Source organism: Eschrichtius robustus, chromosome 4 (assembly GCF_028021215.1).
Source record: "Eschrichtius robustus isolate mEscRob2 chromosome 4, mEscRob2.pri, whole genome shotgun sequence".
NCBI lineage: Eukaryota > Metazoa > Chordata > Mammalia > Artiodactyla > Eschrichtiidae > Eschrichtius > Eschrichtius robustus.
Window position 1 is genome coordinate 109,159,673 of NC_090827.1, and position 22,502 is coordinate 109,182,174.

At 42.1% G+C, this 22,502-nt stretch overlaps 1 protein-coding gene across 1 annotated transcript in view; it reads right to left on the bottom strand.

Moving 5' to 3' along the window:
• Window positions 1–22,063, bottom strand: part of CD38 (CD38 molecule) — a 35,748-nt gene extending 13,685 nt beyond the window's left edge. Inside the window, exons 1-3 of the mRNA XM_068542272.1 lie at window positions 21,849–22,063; window positions 3,184–3,313; window positions 1,383–1,518 (exon numbers count right to left, since the gene is read on the bottom strand). Of these exons, the coding sequence (XP_068398373.1) occupies window positions 1,383–1,518; window positions 3,184–3,313; window positions 21,849–22,063 (481 nt within the window). The remainder of the gene's footprint in view (window positions 1–1,382; window positions 1,519–3,183; window positions 3,314–21,848) is intronic.
• Between the last annotated feature and the right edge of the window lie 439 nt (window positions 22,064–22,502).

Below are 22,502 nucleotides of genomic sequence, written 5' to 3' on the forward strand. Positions count from 1 at the left end.
AAATGAATAAAGCAAGTTGCAAAACAGTATGTGTACATTTCAAATATACAGACTGTCCCCGACTTGCGACGCTTGGGTTTAGGATTTTTCAACTTTTTGACGGTGTGAAAGCGATATGCATTCAGTAGAAAACATAATTTGAATTTTGAATTTTCATCTTTTCTCAGAGTGGTGATATGGGGTCTGATCCTCTCTCGTGATGCTGGGCAGTGGTAGTGAGCCACAACTCCCAGTCAGCTACGCCAGCCGGCGGGTAAATAACCAAGACACATACAACCACTCTACACCCAGACAACCATTCTGCTTTTCACTTTCAGTACAGTATTCAACAGATAACATAAGCTCTTCAACACCTTATAAAATAGGCTTTGCGTTAGGTGATTTTGCCCAACTAGAGGCTAATGGAAGTGTTCTGAGTACATTTAAGGTAGGCTAGGCTAAGCTACGGTGTTCAGTAGGCTAGGTGGATTAAACGCATTCTTGACTTATGATATTTTCAACTTATGATGGGTTTACGGGGACATAAGGAAGATCTGTATGTATTTATATGAGCACAGGGAAATGCAGGGTACGTACCAAATTGTTGACAACAGTCCCCCTTTGGGAAGGAGCATGAAAATTGAGGAGTGGGGGGAAATGGAATTTTTACATTTTACTTTGATGCATTTCTGTATATGCAAGTATTTTTCAATGAAGAGTACATCTTTTTTGTAATTGGAAATAATGCAAATCTGGGTTGAAGAAGCTACTACAATAAGTTTTTTTAAATAGTCAAAAGCAATAAAAATAAGAATAAAATTATATAAAGTAAAAATATCTACATTATAAATAAAAAGAGAAAGAAAAAAAGAAGTGAAATGAGCTCAGTTGGGCTTTCTCAGTAGAAAACATCTTCCCACAGTGAGGTGTTCTGGGTCTTTCTGGGCAAGGAAGGTGACCTCTGAACAATGGTAAAGCCACACACTGGTCCTAGACACAGAGAAGCCCAGCATGTGGTCCCTACGGCTGTTCTGTGGAACAAGGACTTTGGCCTGGTTCCCTCGGAGGCCTCATTCTGTTCTAGAATTCTTTGGTCCTGAATGATGCCCTTATAGAAAGTAAAACACTAACAATTCAGAAGCAGGCGACTCTTGCACTCAGAAAGGAGGGAATCAGGAAGCATGAACAGCCCTAAACTCTGAAGTCAATTTTTCTAGAAAACATGAGTTGGTCTACAGAATGCTGTTTTACATGAGCCTGAGTTGTCATTAAGGGTATAGATGCCATCAGGCTGGGCACCTGTGGCTCCTTCCTCCACACTGATCTTCCGTGATCCCTAGCAGAGCTCAGGGCTCCTGCACCCTGCACGTCCCCAGGCGACCCCAAATGGACCAGATCCTCACCATGAGAGCCTGCATCTCCGCACCAGCTAAGGTCATCCGCAATGTAACCCAGCAGTGTGTCTTCCAGGGTGAACATCTCTCGCTGGACCTTCGTGTACTGATGCGCCAACTTCTTTGTTTTGCTCCAAAAGACTGTCTAAGAGAGCATAAACACAATCTATTATTGAGATCTAATTTACTAAGTCAAAAAAACTCCACTGAATTTGCATCTTTTTAAATGAAATAAAACATAGGAAACATCAGAATAAATCACCTATAGTAAGAGTAAGTGTTGCGGGTTTCACGGATCTCTGTGTGAGAATGAGAGAGAGTACATGTGTGGAGGGCGTGTGTGTGTGTGTGTGTGTGTGTGTTCTCTAGGTCACGATGTAAAATGAAGTTATTATTCTGAATTGCAGGGAAAAAGTCTGAAAGCCACTGATCAAAATCTTATAATAAACCTAAGCTCCAAACACATCTGGGGGAGGTATTAGGTAGTTCCAAATTCCTAAAGTTCTCGGCAAAACAATTTTTTCTAAGTGCTATTTTCTGGGAGAAGTGTCCTTTGATTCTTAAACAGCTCCATAACCCCTGCTTTTTTTTCCCGAAATCTCCCCTATCCCCTTACAAAAAAAGGAAAAGAACAAATACAGTGAGTTTTTGCAGGGTCCTGTGTAAAGGTGCAGAAAGTCAAATTTCAGAACAATCTCCTGCCATGGATCTAATCATTCTTAGTGGGAGGCAGTGGAGGTTTGAAGCCGGGGCCCTGGAGTCATGCTGCCTTATGAAACCCAGCATCACTGCTCACTGGCTGTGTGACCTTGGACAACCAAAGAATTGCTAAGCCTCACATTCCCCATCTGTAAAATGGTATCGATAATAATTGTAAGGAACTCCTGAGATGCTGAGATGAAATGAGACAATGCAAATAAGGTGCATGTCCCGTGTCTGTGGCCAGTCACTTATTCAGCCAGTGTCCCCTGGTGATGATTTACCAGCAGCTACTCTGTGTAGGGCTTTGGGCTTGGTGTACCCACCGGAGCTCCATAGTCGCTCCAGCGCTAACAATGGGAGGAGACTCTGTAATTTGTGACTGGTTTAAGGGCTTCGTGAAGATGATTTGGGGCACATTGAATTTTCACCTTAAACACTGACTTTAGAAAAGATGCACTCCATTACAGACCTTTTCCAGTATAAATAATGTATTAAAACCCAGGCCTCTCTGGCTCTAAATCTTGGGCCATTTACATTTCAGCTGGTCACTTTCAAGACCATCAAACCTGAGTAATCACTGGTCACCTAAACTTGCCAAGCCTCAGTTTTCTCTCTAGTGAAATGGGATTGCTGATGTCTGATCTACCTATTCCACAAGTTGACTGTGAAAACCTAACAGGATAAGGGTTCAGAAAGTCCTTTGTAAGCAAAAAAAGGCACTCAGCAAATGCAAAATGGCATTGTTGGTATCATCATAATCATCATCATCATCGGAGGTCAGGGAGAGTTTTGCAGTTCTATAAGGTGGATTATTTTTGTTTGGGTTGGGCTGGGGTTTGTGTTAGGTTTGTTTTGCCTGATTTTTGGCTGACTCTCCTTTCCTCTTTCTCTGTCCCCAGTTCTCTCTCTTACCTCCAGTCCCCAGATGTTCTAAATCCCAGTGACATCCTGGTCTCCCAATGGACCCCAAGCTCCCTCCCTGCCAACCATGCCTACATCCTAATATACAGATTTTCCTCTTCCCTCATCCTGGTCAAAATGTGGTCCCATGACCTCTTCCCTTTGGCTTTTATCTTCAGTTTTTAAATCCATAACTTGACCCAGTTACCTTGTCACAAGGCACAGTTTGATTCACCAGTTTCATCAGTGGGTGGTAGTCTTCCTCTGTCGCACTGCAGGGGTCCTTAGAGATAAATGCATTCCTGAATGCCTCCCTGATCTTTTGGCAGTCTCTATCTCTGTGAGGTAAAACATGGGAAATAAAAGATGAATAATTAGATTTCAAACATATGTTTAGAGCATAATTACCCCCCAAAAAATCTGTGTGCCAAGTGGTTCATATACATCATCACGTCTCATGTGTACAACAGTTTTATGAGATAAGCATCACCCTCCCTGCCCTACAAGGTCCCTGCACTCGTGGGGCTTACTCTCTGGTTAGAGAGACAGACAGTATACAAACAAGCAGATAAGCTAACGAAATAAGTATGGATTATGATAAGTATGCAGGAAATCAGTGGGGAATATTGACGCAATGACCACTTTAGGGAGGCTGGTCTGGAGAGGGCTCCCTGACACTAAATGTTGAGAGGGAGTGCATTCCAGACAGAGGGTGCTCCAAGTGCAAAGGCCCTTAGGCAGAAAAGAACTTGCTGATTTTGAGGAAGTGAGAAAAGAACAAGGGGAGCAGTGGTGAGAAATCAAAAAATAATCAGCCTTTCAGACAAGGAAACGATTTCAAATTTTACCTAATTACCGTGGGAAGGCAGTGGATAGGTTTAAGCATGGAAGTGGCCTCATCTGATTTTTGTTTTTGAAAAAGTCACTCTGAAAAACTCTGTGCCAGCCCCAAAGATGTAGCAAAGTCTTTGAAATAGGAATTCCAACCCCACGTCCTCTCCAAACAGCCCCTGGCAGTGAAAAGGCAGGCTGGCGAAGCAGCAGACATGGAGGGGAGGGAGGGATGCTGGAGAAGATTGCAGCTGGACCTTCCCTCCTGTGTCTGTGTTAACTAGTGCACCTGAGCCCATCATTTCCTGGGGGGAAGGAAGTGGGTTTCCACTGGGAGTGCTCAGACACGGTTATCAGGACAAACTCCAGCCTTTGGACCCAGCATCCCAAGTACAGTACCAGGTCAGGCAGCTAAACCTGGGGGAGTAAAGACGAGCCCCTCGTTTTCTATTCCCTCTGAGCCTGCTCTGGCCCTGCAGGGCACTAACAAAGCAGCCATTCCAGAGGGTCTTTTGCCTTCCCAACTCAGGTTGGCCAAGCCGAGTGGATTATTCCTCCTGATAAGCCAAGGAATCAGAGGATACCTGTGAGACACAGGCCCTTACACCAAAGCCACCCTGTGTATGTTGGAGACTCATCTTCTCAGTCCAAAATAGCTGCTCCAGTTCCAGCCATCATGACTACATTCCAGCCAGCAGGAAAGGTTAGGGAAAAGAAAGGGGACAAGAAAGGAGGAGAAGGAAGAGAAGGGAAAAGTAACAGCAGCAATGGGCATGTGCCAGCTGCCTTTTAAGGACAGGTGCTAGAAGATGTTCTTGCTATTTGCTCTTATCATATTTGGTAAAATGTAGTCACGGGCACACTTTGCTACAAGGAAAGATGAGAAATGCAGCCTTTAATGTTGATGGCCATTCCACATCAAAAAGTACAGTTTTACCACAAGAGATATCACCTCACACCTGTCAGAATGGCTATCATCAAAAAGAACACAAACAACAAATGTTGGTGAGGATGTGGAGAAAAGGGAACCATCCTATGCTGTTTGTGGGAATGTAAATTGGTACAGCCACTGCAGAAAACAGTATGGAGGTTTCTCAAAAAACTAAAAATAGGACTACAATATGATCCAGCAATTCCACTTCTGGGGATATATCTGAAAAAAATCAAAAACACTAATTTGAAAAGATACATGCACCCCAGTGTTCATAGCAGCATTATTTACAAGTTCCAAGATATGGAAGGCCCTAAGTGTCCATCAACAGATGAATGGATAAAGAAGATGTGGTGTATACATATACGATGGAATATTACTCAGCCCTGAAAAAGAATGAAATTTTGCCATTTGGAGCCATATGAATGGACTTGGAAGGCATTATGCTAAGTGAAGTAAGTCAGACAGAGAAAGACAAGTACTGTATGATCTCACTTATATGTGGAATCTAAAAAATGCAACAAACGAGTGAATACAACAAAAAAGAAGCAGACCCAACAGATACAGAGAATAAACTAGTGGTTACCAGTGGGGTGGAGGGACAGGCAATATAGGGGTGGGGGAGTGGGAGGTACAAATTATTGGATGTAAGGTAGACTCAAGGATGTATTTTACAACATGGGATATAGCCAATATTTTATAATAACTGTACATGGAAAGTAACCTTTAAAAATTGTATAAAAAATTGAAATAAAAGAATCCAAAAAATTTAAAATAAAAAAATCATGAAAGCACAGTTCTAATTCTAGAGAAGGGGCCGGCCTGCAGGCTCTGTCCCAGGAAGGTACCACCATTGTCCCGTTTTACTGATAAAGAGGAAACTTTGAGGCTGTGAATTTAACCAATGTGCCCGAGGTAACATGATCAGTAAGTGGTAAGGCGGAACTGGACCCCAAATCTGTGGGAGCCTCCCACATGGCTACAGCCTTACCGGGCAGGCTATTAAACTGCTCCAGCCTGGTATCCTCATCTGTAAGAGGGAGATAAGAACTTCCCATGCCTGGGAAGTTTTGGAGGATTAAATGAGATAACACTTGGCATGGCCCCCGGGCCCCGGCTCTTTCATGGACGCCCCTCCCCTTCCCCAACATGCATGGGACCTTTCATCTGCATCACTGCTGGCCTGCGAAAGCTCTGCCGGGAAACCATTATCCACCTGGCTCTGCCCATACATTATATATTTAAGAGAAAAACGTTCTTACGTTATGTACTTCGACATCAGTCCACGTTTACGAGGCACCATCACAGGAAGTTTAGAGCAAAGGTGTTTGGCGGCTGTTTTACTTTGGAGGACCATGTTTTACTTCAATTAATGTAATGCAGTGGCCCTCTCAGGAATTTCCTGTTCTGATCCCAACTCCCTCGTAAACTCTTCTGCCTCCCTCCTCAGCCACAAAGAGTGGAAGAGGAGAGACATCTCCTTGACGTGGAAGGACAAGAGAATTTTCCACCACAAAAAAGCTGGCAGTTCAGAGAAATCACCATGCGCTGGGCACCTACCATATACCAGATGCTTTCACCACCAAAAACGGGAGAACTCACAGACCTCCAAGAAGATTTTTATGCTTTTTAGGTATATAGACCACTTCAAGACACATTACCTTAAGAATTCAAGAAACCCCAGGTTAAAAATTAAACAGAGTTCCTTGTTTAGGAGGAGCAGAGTTTAGAACATCAGAGTTGAAACAGACCTTGGAAGAGTTTATAACTCATCCATCTTCCCTTTCACTGTCTGAGACCAGAGCCTCCTACATGCCCCAAAAGTAAGAGGAAATGGGGAGTGGTGATGAGAAGGTTGGGGGCAGGCTTTATGAAGCCACTTTTCATCCTTAAAATCTGGGGGGAGGGATAAATTCGGAGTTTGGGATTAAAATATACACACTACTAGAAATAAAATAGATAACCAACAGGGACCTACTGTATAGCACAGGAGACTATACTCAATATCTTGTAATAACCTATAATGGAAAAGAATCTAAAAAAGAATATGTATCTATAAATATATACATATATAAACAATCACTTTGCTGTATGGTTGATACTAACACGACATTGAAAATCAACTATATTTCAACAAAACAAAGTTTTTTTTAACCCATTGTTTACTTTATTTATTTATTTATTTATTTATTTTTTGCTGTGTTGGGTCTTTGTTTCTGCGCGAGGGCTTTCTCTAGTTGTGGCAAGCAGGGGCCACTCTTCATTGCGGTGCGCGGGCCTCTCACTATCACGGCCTCTCTTGTTGCGGAGCACAGGCTCCAGATGCGCAGGCTCAGTAGTTGTGGCTCACGGGCCTAGTTGCTCCGCGGCTCGTGGGATCTTCCCAGACCAGGGCTCGAACCCGTGTCCCCTGAATTGGCAGGCAGATTCTCAACCACTGCACCACCAGGGAAGCCCTCAACAAAAATTTTTTAAAAATCGAAAGTAAACATTTGACCATGGATGAGCAATAAGCATTTTAATTGGTAGATAGATAGAAAGATAGATGGATAGAAAGAAAGAGGGAATTCCCTGGCGGTCCAGTGGTTAGGACTCCACGCTTCCACTGCGGGGGGTGCGGGTTTGATCCCTGGTCAGGGAGCTAAGATCCCGCATACAACGCTGCACAGCCAACAAAAAAAAAAAAAGAAAGAAAGAAATATAGATAGATAAAAATAAAAAGAAATTAGGACAGAGGGTACAGAGATGTCAGCAGTACTCATTCATACATGTCATTGCAGACATGGGCCTCAAGTTCACAAGTGTGGCTGTAAAAATGTGAGCCCTTAATTTAGTTATTTTTATTTGCAAAGCCCACAGTCCTCATTTTTGTCCCCCTGGGTAGAGCACCATTCCATCAAATCAAATGGCAGCCAAGCAAAAGCTGTTTCGAGCAAGCAGGCTGGTTTCGAGGAAACAGAGGGCCTCAGGATCCCTGCGTCCTGTGGGGATGGAAGCAGATGTCTCTAGCTAAAGAGGCAGCGTGGGAGAAGTAAGAACTATTTCTGAGAGTTCAGTATCTTTCTTCTCTTCAGTAGCTCCTCTGTTCCAAAACTAGAGGCTTTAATTGTGATACTTCTAGGGCGGCCTGCCCTTCCCTCTGAAGTGGATCGTGAGCCCAGCGGCTGCTCCTGAGAGCTCAGGCCATGCCTGTGGCCCCTCCTCATGGTCACCTGGCCCAGAAGGGTTGTTGGATATCACCGGGTCCTGTGAGCTCTGGTCACACATGAGGATCCCCTGGAGAGCTTTGGGAAACACACAGTGCCTGGCTCTGGACCAACCGAGGCAGGATGAGGGAAGGGGAAGAGAGCAGAACCTGCAATTTTCCAAAAGCTTCCCATTCCCACCTCCTCCCAGGCCCCTGGAAACAGCCCTCCTACTTCCTGTCTCAATGAATTTGAAGACTGTAGTTATCTCCTATAAGTGGACTCAGACAGTATTTTTCTTTCTGTGACTGGCTTATTTCACTGAGCATAATTACCTCACGGTCTGTTCATGTTGTAACATGTGTCAGAATGTCCTTCTTTTTTCAGGCTGAATAACATTTCATCGTAGGTATTCACCACAGTTTGTTTATCTCTTCACCCATCATGGGCACTTGGGTTACTTCCTCCACCCATCCTTTCATTCTACAAATACTTACCGAGGGCCTACTGCTAGCTTCACAACAGACACAGGGCTAAAAAGATAAATACACACCATTTCTATCTTCAAGACACTCATGTCAAGGTCTAGAGCAGACAAAGACCAAAACTCATTACAACTAAAGCACTGGTGGCTTGCCCAAGGCACTAAAATTTGCAAACACAATAGAGAGTAGAACATTTTCTCATTTTCTACTACCGAGGATAGAAACAGATTTAAAAAAGAAAAACAAAAACTTGATTAAATGTGAATCAGTATCCTCATTTTGAGAATGATTTTTCTTTGTTTTCTCCCCCAATTGTTGTGACACACACAAAATTGATATATGTTTATAACCTCCGTGGGTTTCTCTTTGACCACCTGCTGGCTTTGCTTTCTTTGGTGGGTTCCAGAGTGATTAGTGATTTGTACCCAACAAAAAGGAGATGCTTTATAGGGCGCCTGTACTCAGCGAAATATAAAGCAGTCTTTGAACAAAGTTTTTATACAGAGCTTGGAATAGTTTGGGTGATGTTTATTTTACATTAAGTGGGAAAAGTAGGCCTAAACTTAGAGAAATAGAAAAAGAATGGCATCAAACTGATCACTGGAGTTGTCTCTGGGAAGAGAAATAAAGGGAAATTTCCTCTTTCATCCTATATTTTTCTGTTGGCTTACAACAGAAATGGATTCTTGTATTATGCAAGTAACCTAGAAAAGAAGAGGTTACATTTTTTTAACTGAAGATCCAGTACGATTACAGTCAATTTTTAAAAAGTGGAAAAAAACCCACAGTAATCAAACCATGTCTTAAAAATAGTAATATCTAGTTGCTAGGAGTGTAAGGGTTGCTTTGTGACCTTTTCTTCCCTAGACTTTGAATGTTTCTATAATAAGCATATATTACAATGGGAGGCATGGCAAAACTTTCATTTTCTTTTCAAGTTGCTTGAGCTGTTAGACCAAGCATTTGAGACTCTTGGAAGGTCTTAGAACATGGGAACAGCTCAGGTCCAAACCCCCGTGGTCACCACCTACCATTTCTGTGCCGTCTCCCACGTCTCTGGCCCAAAAGATGACATTTCTCATTCCTCATCTAGTTCAATTCAACACCAGGCGAGACTTAGTGCTGGTGACCCAGACCCATTTCTCAAGACCTAATGACATGAAATATGGGGTGAGGTGAGGGCTAGAGCCATGCACCTCTTCCAGGGCATCTTTCTTTCCACTTTAAAGACTTCCTTGCATCCGTAAGCAAAATCGGATTGTCAGATCACACTCTCACTTATCCCAGATTGCACCCAGAATCAAACTTTGTGAATAATGTCAAGGAGACGGGTCATTGAGAAGCTCAGACAAAGCAAGGACAGGTCGCGGCATCCTGTATCGCCCCCAGGGTCCATTCTGTCCTCCTTCCTGGCCCAGAATGATAGATGAAGTTACCAAATGAGGTTTTGCAAGGTTCCTCACACAGCCAGGAGCACTGAAGTGATGAGGTATCTCCATTTCATTCTCTGGAGAACTCTACAGCTTCCATGATTTTTCAGGGACTCACACCTCACAGACACTGCATTTATTTTCTATCAGTGATCCTTTAACCAAGGACATCCTGCTGAGGGCATTCAAGAGATAAAAGTCTCTTCATTCTAACGAATATCACTAGTGTATCTGCCCAGAGGGCCAGTTGTCAAGGAGATCCACAGCAGCTCACTTGCCTTCCTTTAATTCCCTCAGGGGCATTCCTCTTCCTAAATAAGTAAATTTAGCTACTTTAGCTCCTTCCTCCCTGGGTCCCAGAGCGCACCAGGTTGTATGTGTGTGGAGACGGTGGTGATGAAAAAAGAGAAACTCAGCCCTTGACACGTGGGAGCTGGCCTGGCAATGGTAGGAAGGCCTTGGTGTTCTCCTGTGGACCACAACTCCAGGACAATGACATCAGGTAAGGCCACTGTGTGACCATGACAGCACGCCATGTGAACAGACAAAAGCAATGTCCAAACCGCACACACACAAATAAAGTGACCCAATATCCATTCATTGTAGCTCATATGAGTGACTGCTGCTCCTTTACCAGTTACAGCTTCAGCTTTGCTTCATTCTTCCAGCCTGATAGATAAGATTTATTAAGATTCCCTATCACAGAATTACCCCCTTCCCCTCTGCTTCCTGGCAGCACCCAGGCAAAGCCAGCCTCCTCGAACCTTTGCCAAATCTCATAAAATAAGCCTGAGTCATACAAGTCCTTTCTATCATCCTCAGACAGAGCCCTCCCCTGCCCCTGTGGGTCCCTACGGTGAGCGCTCAGTCTTCTTGCAAAGAGCGATACACCCACCTTGTTCAACCACAGTGTAGTGGGTGGTCTTGGGGCTTGGGGGAGGTATTGACGGTAACCCGCAGTCTGAATGGGACATTAAAGAATCGAAAGGCCTGTAAAAATCATCACACCTTCATCAGTGTTTATGCCTGACAAGCTCCGGGAGCAGCTTCTGAAAGGCATGATTTGTTAATAAGCGACTTTCCGTGTTGAGCTGGACTCTCAGTCTGATAGCTGTTTTCTGTTGGCCTCCTTAACTGGTGACCTGAGGGTCAATGCATGCAGGCTGGGCACAGATGTCAGGATTCAAGGTCAGTGGGATGTCCTGCCCCTTCCTTCCACTCAGCTCCTTCCAGCAGATGCCATTACCCATCCCCCGAGAGTATTCCCTCTTGTTCACTTCTCACCCCTTCTCCCTACCTCTGACCCACCTAGGTAGGTTGTCTCCCATGCCCAGAAGTCATGCTAGAAGGAGGAAGGAGGGGGGCACGAACACCACAGAGCACTCACCATGTGCCAGGCGCTGAGCTCGGTGCTCACCTGAATGCATCCAATTTAACTCTCACACCAGCCCCACGGGGGGCAGGGGTACAATCCCCTGCTACTGTGGCTCAGAGCTTAGTAACTTGCCCAAAGCCAGTCAGCAAGTGGCACAGCTGCCTTATGTCCAAACTCTGCTCTTCCTGCTAAACAATGCTGCGTCCCACAGGAAATGTTAAATCATGTCCCTACCTATCCCCGGAACGAAGTGGGTCCTAACAGAAAGGAGGACCTAAGACCCCAGAGGGGCTGTCGTTTCCCTGTAGGTCACATGAGAATTTGAAGACCAGAATAGGAACAGAAAGTAAGTGGAGTAAGAGGGGATGGGGCAGAAAGTGTTAAAAGTCTTATGCTAAAGCGAAGAAAACAAACAAACAAACAAACAAAAAAGATATATTTGGTGGTTAAATCCATTTTGTATGTTGTCAGCCTACTTGAGGCTTTATAACTCTGTAATGTCACCTCTCTCTAAACCTACATCCTTCCCATAAGTGACAATTATATTTCAAAGTCCCCATCAACGCAGCAACATCACCTTCATAATGTGTTACTCCCGGGGAAAGTGCTCACATCCCAAATCCTCTTCCCTAAAAGCACTTGAATCTCAAGGGGTAATTACACTCAGTCTGTGAATTGTCCTGCTGTTATGTCCTGCAGGGCAGCTTGTCTTGGACCAAAGAAAACGTGCAGGTTAACTCAGCTATGAAGTCTCAAATTTGAGGCTGCTGGAAGCCTGCATTGAAGGTGAAGACTGCCACCTAGCGGAAGAAGAGAGTAATGGTCGGCGTTCACTGAGGCCATTAGGACTTCCCTAAGTAGGGTCTTAGAATCAGACTCTTCCGGCTGAAGGAAAGCTCAGAAATCATTAATTCATCAATCTGGCAAATATTTATTGAGCATATACTATGTTCCAAGCGCACTTATGAGTAAGTAAGATACACCACTGAACAAAATACACAAGAGTCTCCGTCCTGTGAGAATTCCATTCTACCAGAGCAAAACTGACAATAAAGCAATTTTCAGCAAGACTGACAATAAAGATAATGAATGTTATAGAGTATACTAGAAATTTATAAATTCTATGAAGAAAAGGAAAAATAGAATGGGATAAGGGTGTCAGAGGTTATGGGGGAGGAGGTGTCTGGTTTTGGCATTAAACAAGGAGGATAGTAGATGACCTTTCAGCAAAGAATTGAAGGAAGCAAAGAACTTAGTCATACAGACATCCAAGCGAACAGCGTTCTGGGCAGAAGGAACAACCTTCCCAACAGCCCGAGTGCTTGGTGTGTTCAAGAAACAGTAGAGAAGCCAGTGTGGCTGGAGCAGAGTGAGCAAGGTGGGCAGTAGATAGAAATGAGGTCAGAAAGGTGTTGTTGCCCCACTGAGCAGAGTTTCATAAGCTTCTACTCACTGAGGAGCCATAGAGGATACTGAGCACAAGAGGTACATGATATCCCTTAAGTTTCAAAAGATTTCTCTGACTGCTTTGTTGAATATAGTCTGAAAGAGGGAACAGGCAGAGAATGGTAGACCAGTAATCCGGGCAAGTGCCCATGGTGATTTGGACCAGGGTGGTAGCAGTGGTGATGGTGAGAAGTGATAGATTCTTGATTCATTGTGAATTTCCTAACAGATAGGATGCATGGTGTTAGAGAAATAAGGAGTCAATGATAATTCCAGGGTTCGGGGCCTGAGACACTGGAAGGATGGGGTTGCCATTAACTGAGATGGAGAAGGCTTTGGGTCGAGGTATTGATCAGGATACATAATATACTATGTAGTATATATTTTAACATATGCTATATATGAAATACTACATATTATATACTATATATTAAAATTATATTCTACATATTATATCAAAGTAGGATATATACATATATATATAATTATCGGAATGCAAAAATGGTAAATATTGAGCCATAAATTTAACAAAATATATGCAAGACTTGTACTCTGAAAACGAAACATTGCTGAGAGAAATTTTTAAATGACTAAGGAAATAGAGAGATATCCCATATTCATGGGTTGGAAGGCTCAATATTAAGATGTTACCAAATCACAAATCAAAATTTCAGCATGCTTTGTTAAAAATATTGGCAAGTTGATTCTAAAATTTATGTGAAAATACAAGCTAGCCAAAGCAATCAAAGGAAAAAAGCTGGAGGACTTATATTATTTGGCTTCAAGACTTGCTAAAGAGCTTCAGTGATCTAGACAATATAAGAGTTGTGAAAGGATAGCTATAGATCAAGGAAATAGAACAGAGAGTTCAGAACATACATGGTACTGTAGAGTGAATTTTGTGTCCCCCAAAATTTGTAAGTTGAAATCTGTTTCCCAAGGTGATAGCGTTTGGAGATGAGGCATTTGGGGTAATTAGGTTATGAGAGTGGAGCCATCATGAATGGGATTAGCATCCTTATAAAAGAGACCCAGAGAGTTTCCTCCTCCCTTCCTCCATGTGAAGACCCAGAGAGAAGGTGGCCACCTTTGAACTAGGAAGTAGGTTCTCAGCAGGCACTGAATCTGCTGGCATCTTGATCTTGGACTTTCAGCCTCCAGAACTGTGAGAAATAAATTTCTGTTGTTCATAAGCCACCCAGTCTGTGGTGTTCTGTTATGGCACCTGGAATTGACTCAGACATGGTCAACTGAATTTCAGGAAAGGAGTCAAAGAGATTCAGTGGGGAAGAGAAAGCTTTTTCAATAAATGATACTACAGCAAATAGGTTTTTCATATGTGAAAAAAATGAAATTGACCCTTATTTCACACCATACACAAAATTAACTGGAAATGGATCAAAGACCTAAAGCACAGTTATATAAGAAAAAATGAACAAGTTGGACCATATAAAGATTTAAAAAACAAACTTTGCTTTTTAAAAGACTCCATTTAAGAAGATGAAAAGGCAAGTCATAAAGTGGAAGTAAATATTTTCAGGATACATCTGATAAAGGACTTGTATTCAGAATACATAAACCACCTACAACTCAATGATAAGAACAAAAACCTAATTTTTTAAAGATTGGGAAAAGATTTGAATACATACTTCAATAAGCCCATGAGATAATGTTCAACATCACTAGCCATGAGGAAAATGCAAATTAAAACCACCATTAAAATACCATGGCAAACCCATCAGAACACTTCTAGCAGGGAAGTGTAACAACTAGAATATTCATACCCTGATAATGAACACACAAAACTATACAATTACCTTGTGAAACAGTTTAGTAGTTTCTTAAATAGCCAAACTACATGGTTCAGCTATTTCATTTTTGGACATTTACCCAGGAAAAATGAAACCACGTGTCCACACAGTAACTTGTATACTAATATTCATAGGAGCTTTATTCATAATACTGTATCCAAAAAGTGAATACAAGCCAAATGCCCATCAACAGATGAACAGATAAACAACTTGTGGTATATACACACAATGGACTACTATTCAGCAATAAAAGGGAAGGAACTATTAATACATACAACAACATGGGTGAATTCAAAAATATTATGCCAAAACCATGAAAGAAGCCAAAAACAAAAGAGTGTGTAGTATGTGATTCTGTTTATATAAACTTCCAAAAAACTGTAAACTAATGTCTACTAACAGAATGTAGAGGTACCCTACTCAATGTCAAGACATCAGTAATTTAAACAATGTGGAGTGGTATAGAGAAAAATAGATCATAAAACAGATTAGAGCCCAGAAATGAACTGATAAACCTGATATGCAGCAGAAATGGCATTATAAAGCCCTTGATAAAGGATGGATTATTTGATAATTAGTACTCGCACAACTGACTATCCATCTGTAGGGAAAAAAATGAAATTAGGTTCCTACTTTATACCACACACAAAAATATATTCCATATGGATAAAACGCTTAATGAAAATCAAACAAATTTTTAGATTATATGTGATACTTTTGTGACCTCTGGTAGAAAATAAGTTCTTAAATAACACACAAAAGGCACAACTATAAAAGATAAATATGATTACATTAAAATCTTCTTTAAGACAAAGGACCCAATAAATAAAGTCAAGAGTCAAACCACAGATTGGGAGAACATATTTGCAATCCACATAACTGACAAAAAATTAGAATCCTGAACGTATAAAGAAGAAAAACAATTCAATACAAAAAAAGGCAAAAGACAAAAATAGGCAATTCGCAGAGGAAACCAGAATACCAATAAATGCATTAAAAAAATGATCAATTATGTTAGTAATCAGGGAAACAAAAATTAGAGCCACAAAGAAATGAGCAAAATTGTTTGACAATTCCAAGTGCTGGTGAGGATGTACAGTAACAAGTAAATTCACACTGCTTTTGTGAAAAGAAATTGATACCACAAATTTGGAGACCTGTTTGGCCATATGTAATGTGACAGACACTGTTGCTTCCCAACCCAAATAGATATTCCTCACCCTTCTTCCCTACTGGCAAAGCATGTCTCCTATCATAGTGATTCCAAATATCAAATACTCACTTCGCAAGCCTCCTCTACAGTTTGGGCAGCCATGTGAGCCAATTCTGGCTAATGAGATTCAAGGGGAAGCACAGAGGCAGTTGAGGAAGGGCTTCTGGGAAAGATGCTATTTCCTGATAAAGAGACTTGCAAGGAGGGCACTCTTGCCCATCCTCCTGCTCTCTGTTCCTGGGTATCACTCTCTAAGGACATAATGCCTGGAACTGCAGATGCCATCTTGTGACAAGAAGCTCAAGGATGAAAGCCACCCTAGGGAGATGGAGGAGTGAAAGGTCCTGGGCCATCAGTGAGCTGCTGAACCTACCCAAGGACCACCCCACTTCTGATAGCTTGTTATGTGTATATATAAAAAATCTCTGGCTTTAAACCTCTTACAGTTGAGTATTCTTTTACTTGCAGCCAAAAGCATCTTAATTGGTACACCCATTGTTATGGGCTAAATTGTGTCCCCTAAAAGATGTTGAAGTCCTAACTCCCAGTCCCTCAGAATGTGACCTTATTTGGAAATAAGATCTTTGCAGAAGATCAAGTTAAGGTGAGAGTAAGGGTGACCCTTAATCCAATATGACCAGGGTCCTTAGAAAGGGAGGAAACTTGGACCCAGAGACAGACACACACAGAAGGAAGAACACGTGAAGACACAGAGAGAACATCATCTGCTAGGCAAGGAATGCGCAAGGCTTCTAGAAATGAGAGAGTCAGGTAACAGAGTCTTCCTCACAGCCCTCAGAAAGAGTCAACACTTCTGACACCTTGATTTCAGACTTCTGGCCTCCAGAACTGTGAGACAATAAATTCCCACTGTTTAAGCCACCCAGTTTGTGGTACTTTGTTGTGGCAGCTCTAGCAAATTAATACACCCAGTAAAGGTGAAAATGACATACTCTATGAATTAGAATTATGAATTCTGCCTCTAGGTAAACATCTTAGAAAAAAATCATAAGCACAAGTAGACATGTATGTTTTAGCATTGTTTCTGTCAGCAAAAACTGAGAATAAGGGAATCTATTAATAAGTAGGATACGGTCATTCAGCAGGGTACTATACAGCAGTTAAAATTAATGAACTAGTGCTCATATAGCAACATGAATAAATCTCTAAAATAATGTAATCAAAATCACCAAAACATATTGGTAAGTGGAAAAAGCAAATTTATTCTACAGGGCAAAAACACAAAATAAATACAAATTAAAATTAAAATTCAGTAACATATTCCCTTATCAGATTGGCAAAAATCAGAAAGTTTGAAAACATCCTGTGTAGTGAGTGTATGAGGAAATAAACTCTCATTGCCTCATGAAGAGAATTGCCTCATAAAGAGAAATCTGGCTACGTTTTCAAAATGTAAAATGGCATATTTTTTGACTTAGTGATTTTGCTTCTAGGATTCTATCTTACATCTCCAAGTATTTTATTGCAGCATGGTTTGAAATATATTGCAAAAGTTTTAAAACAACCTAAATGTCCATCAGTACAAGTCTAGAATATGGTAAATCTATACAGTGGAATACTATTAGAATGAGACAGAACTACACTGATAATCAAGATAAACTGGTAAGTGAAAAAAAAGTGAGACAGAGAAGAGAGGATGTGTATAGAAAAAAAGAACATATGAATATACGCTTATACAGTCAGAGAACATTTCTAGAAAGATACAAGTGAAACAAGTAGTATTTGCCTCTGAGAAAGAAGAAAAGAAAATTGAGGGGAGAGGTATTTTTATTTTTATCTATAGCATGTTATTTCTTTAAAAACTAGGGAATAAAAGATCTGACAGAAATATGACAAAAGTTTTATTGTCTGTTAATTCTGCACAATGTGTAAATGGCTAGTTGTAACATTGTTCCATGAATACTTCAGTGCATTTAACACTTTCATAATTTAACACGTTTAATTTTTTTAAAGAAAAGAATGGAGAGGAAATATGAACCGGGGAATAAGGAATATTGAAGAAGGAGAAAGTGGTCCCTTGAATAGGAAGAATGAAGAAAACTAGACCTGTCAAATACAAAAAGTACAATTTTTAGCTGTAAAGGGATATGTTCGTAACCTTGGTTTCCAAAGCACCTTTTAAAATTTTTACCAAGAAGTATTAAAACATGAAATCAGATCCCCAAAATGCGATTAATTGTCTTTCATCTAAGTCTCACATATTCCTTTGTAGTTTTAAATCTCTCCCAGTTTCAACTGTATGTCTTCCGTCTTTCTTTACTCTTAAAGAATCCCCAAGGAGATTTCATTACTGCTCTAGACAACTTAATTCATAAACAGATGTTTACTCCTAGAAACCAAGATAATGCAGGAAGCAATTTTATTATGAATTTCACAATATTTACACCATGAGGTACCAAAACCAGAAATGACTTTATAACATTGGCTTATTAGTCATAATAAGAGAAAACAAACCTTGGAACTATATCAAGACAAATATGGACCATGGCCAAGTAACTGTGTTGGGGGAATTGTTAATATCTCTTCAAATCAAGCTTTACTAATTGCTTCAAAACATCCAAAGACTAAAGATGTAGGCAGCTTTCTGCTATGTGGATATGTCATGTTTGATACAGCAGGTAAGAAGTGGAGAACTAAATTTAGCAATTCTTGAAATGCCTCATTGTAGAAGAAATTTGAATTATGTCTATAAAACTAATAAGCTGAAGCCATTCATTTAAGCAGGTATATAGCTTTCTTTTGTGAAGCTCCTTACTTTTTTTTTTTTTTAATGTGGTATGCCCCACTATTTAGAATTCCACTTGGGGGGGTAAGTGATTTTGTATTCTTCGCTATATTTTAAAAGTATTTTTCCAAGTATTCTAAAATGGGCATGTTTTACTTTTATAATCAGAAAAAAATGTCATTGGAAGAAAAAAGAATGTCATTCTCATGCTCAATTTATTCTTCAAGTTTCTGACCTCAGTTTTCACTTTCTTTTTTGTCTTTAATAACAAGATTCTCATCATCCCCCCACTTCCAGAGCAGGTATTTACTAGTGATATTTTTTTGAAAAAGATGAGCCCCTATTCCCCACTCATATCAACTATGAAAACTCGTGAATATAATCAATCCTTCCCTTCCAAGCCCTTAGTCTTTGAAACACACACACACACACACACACACACAAACACACAGGAAAACAATTCTTGATTCACCTCTCATTCAGTTTCCTGTTTTGTTCTCACCATCTTGCATCTGTTCTTTCCACCACAGCTCATTTAAAGAAAATTTTGTCCTGGTTGTTTTCTAACTTGATCTAGGTCTAAGGCAAGAAATAGATGTTTAACGGCAAGAAAAAATGCACGACCACTTCTAAATTCATTTATTGCGAAAAATCTCTTAACTGACCAGTATTTAACTGAATCACTTTCTGTTCTCTCTGTACAAGTTGCCTATCTTCTACACAATTAATAGGCTACTTCTAGTATCCCCAAGAACTTTCATTTTCACTCACTTGGTTGTTTATTTACCTATTCTTGAATATGTTTATGCTTGTTTTTGCTTTAATTATATGCTTTCATTAAATTGTTCATAAATAAATTGGATAAGTGGGAAAAGAAAAAAACATGTTTTCTATGAAAACTAAGTTGAATTTTTTGGTAAAAATGACCAAGGTGAGTCACTTTAAAAATGTTGCTGAATTTGATATTGGTAGGACAATTGTCAAAGACCTTAGGAAACTGTAGAAATCTAGAAGCATTCTTTTTTTTATATATATAAATTTATTTATTTTATTTTTGGCTGTGTTGGGTCTTCATTGTCACATGCAGGCTTTCTCTCGTTGGTCCTTCTCTAGTTGCTGTTAGCGGGGGCTACTCTTCGTTGTGGTGCGCGGGCTTCTTATCACGGTGGCTTCCCCTTGTTGAGGAGCAAGGGCTCTAGGCGTACGGGCTTCGGTAGCTGTGGCACGCAGGCTTAGTAGTTGTGGCTCGCGGGCTCTAGAGCGCAGGCTCAGTAGTTGTGGTACACGGGCTTAGTTGCTCTGCAGCATGTGGGATCTTCCCGGACCAGGGCTCGAACCCATGTCTGCTGCCCTGGTAGGCAGATTCCTAACCACTGCATCACCAGGGAAGCCCAGGAAGCATTCTTTACTTAGACAACTTCTCAGTGGACTTTAAAGAAGCTGGCTCTTAAGCCCCAATTTCTTCCATCTTGAATCCCTCCTTATCCATCCAACCAGCACACTATTTCTGCTCTCCTTTCCAGCAAGACCCCTGGCGAGAGCTGTCTATGTACAGTCTCCAATTCCTCTCTTCCCATCTTTTTCTTGAATCCATTCCAGGCAGGCTTTCACCATGACCACTCTTCTAAAACTGATCTTGTCAAAGTCATCAATCCATTGGTCAATTTTCAGTTTTCATCTTGCTTAACCAGTCGGAATCACTTGAATAAGACAATTAACACTTCCTCCTTATGAAACATCTGCTTGAATTTCTATGCACAGTTGACTTCCACATTTATATCTCCAGCCCAGACCTCTCCCTAGTACGCTAGACTCATAGAAACCAGCTTCCTATTCAATATCTGCACTTGAATGACAATGGACATTGCAAAACTCATATGTACAAACCCAAACCGGTGGTTCCTTTCCCAACTTGCTTCATCCCTGCCTTTCCCTTTCTGACAAATGGAAATTCATTTTTCTGGTAACTCAGCCCACAAATCTTGGAGTTTTTGTTGTTTCTTCTTTTTCTCTAACATCCCATACACAAGTCCATAGCAAATCACATGGAATCTACTTTCAAAATGTATCCAGAATATTTCTCCTTCTCATCACCATCCATCACTATCCAAGTCGCAATCACCTCTCACCTGAACTGCTACAAGAACTCTAAATGGCCTCCATGCTTCTGTCCTTGCCCCACTACCATCTAGTTTCAACCCCGCAGCCAGAAGGATCCCTTAAATAAGGTGTCAGACAGTGGTACATGCTCTATACATCACTATTCATCACTCTTGGATATATCCTATATCCTAAGGACAAAAAGAACCATAAAGACATTTAGACATTTTGTTAGTAATAATAATAATAATAATAATACATACCTATAATTATTTGTATATATGAAAGCGAATACATAATTATATTAATGTTATTAGGAACCAAGCTTTTTAGTGTCAGAGAAAAGAGATACAAACGTAAAATTTAGGAATTCCCTGATGCGTCTCAGGGCTCATCCCCTGGGATCGCGGGTGTTTGGAGGCGGAACTGATCTCAGGCACACAGATGAAAATCGAGGCTCCCCTGGCCGCCTTTGGCAGCCTGAGAAGCAACTTTTTACTTCCCAGCTTATTCTGCTTTATGTACAACTTCGAAAAATGAGTTTTCCGGGTGAAACCAAGCCCTGAGAACGGAAGTCAAGAAAGCGGTTCACTATGGGGAGAGATTAGAAGCTAGGTGGGAGAGGGCCCGAGGAACCTTCCAGAAAGGTTCCGTAGACTGACGTGGGTGGTGTTTCTAGGGTCTGAACGGATTCATTAAGCAGATGAGCTTTACCGTGTGTTTTATCTTTAAAAAAATTTTAAGTTGTTACAGCTTTGTTTTGCTTTGTTATTGGATGCTGTGGTCACATTCATTTCAGGGCCACAAAAAGAATCGGGATGCTGTTTTATAGTAATGAATGAAACTACTTTCAGTGATCGGGCCCTTCAGACACCATCCTCCCACCTCAGGCTCCGCAAGCCGCTTCACCAGCTGTCTGTAACTGTCCGGGGCACTTTTGGGTCAGAGATGGCGAACGCAAACCCCATGAAATGCAGGAAACGCCAGCAACTCCCCGGCTTCCCGGCCGAGTGGGGCTGCGGTCCCACATGGGGCCGGGGGCCGGGCGTCTCTGGCAGGTGTCCGCCAGTTGAGCGGAAGGGCCAAGGAGCAGCGCGCTCGCCACCGCCCGCCCGCACCCCTGGGGACTGGCGCGCGGAGTCGCGAGCCCGGGCTCCCTACTCAGCACTGCCCCGCGGGCTCTCAGCTGCCTCGCAACACTCGATGCTTTGTTTCAGGCAATCCAGACGGCTACTCGGAGCGCCCTGGGCGGCTGTGCGCGGCTGTGCCCGGCCACCACCGCGCGCGGTGCCCCGCCATGCGCCGAAGACGCCAACCCACCTGAGCGCCGGCTGCACCAACTGCGTGTAGTTGTAGCATCGCTCCAGGACGATTTCTTGAAAATGGGCATTGGTGCCCGTCCCGTTCCACTTCATGTGCTGGGACGAGTGGCGCCGCATCCGGATTCCGACCACCACCGCGATGACCCCCGCCGCCAGAAGACATAGAAACATGCAGAGACAGATCTTGGCTTTCTTGGGTCTGGGGTCGGCCATGGGGTCCAACGCGGGTCGCCCGGGGGGAAGTTGGAGAAGAGGCTGCTGGAGGCTGGGCAGGCAGGGAGGAGAGAGCTAGCCCGGTTCTGAAACTGCACTTCCCCTTTATCTCTCACTTGCCTTTCCTCCGCTTCCTTTCCTACCCCTATCCCCTCCTTCAAAGTTCTTCGATCGCGGTCGCTCGACCAACAAGGATTTCAAGGTCTTAAAAAGCCTTCAGCACCTACTACAGCCGCTCACTTCCCGACTCCTGAGCAGAGAGCCACCACCTTGACCTTACTTGGCAGGCGCTCAAAGAACAGCGGGAGTGCAGCCTTGTACTCCTCAGCTGGCTCCCTTGATCAAGCCGCACTTCACACTTTACCCACACCTGCTTCCTGGACAGCGTCAAGGCGACTGTCTGCCTCCGCACCTGTGTACATGCAATGCCTTCTGCCCG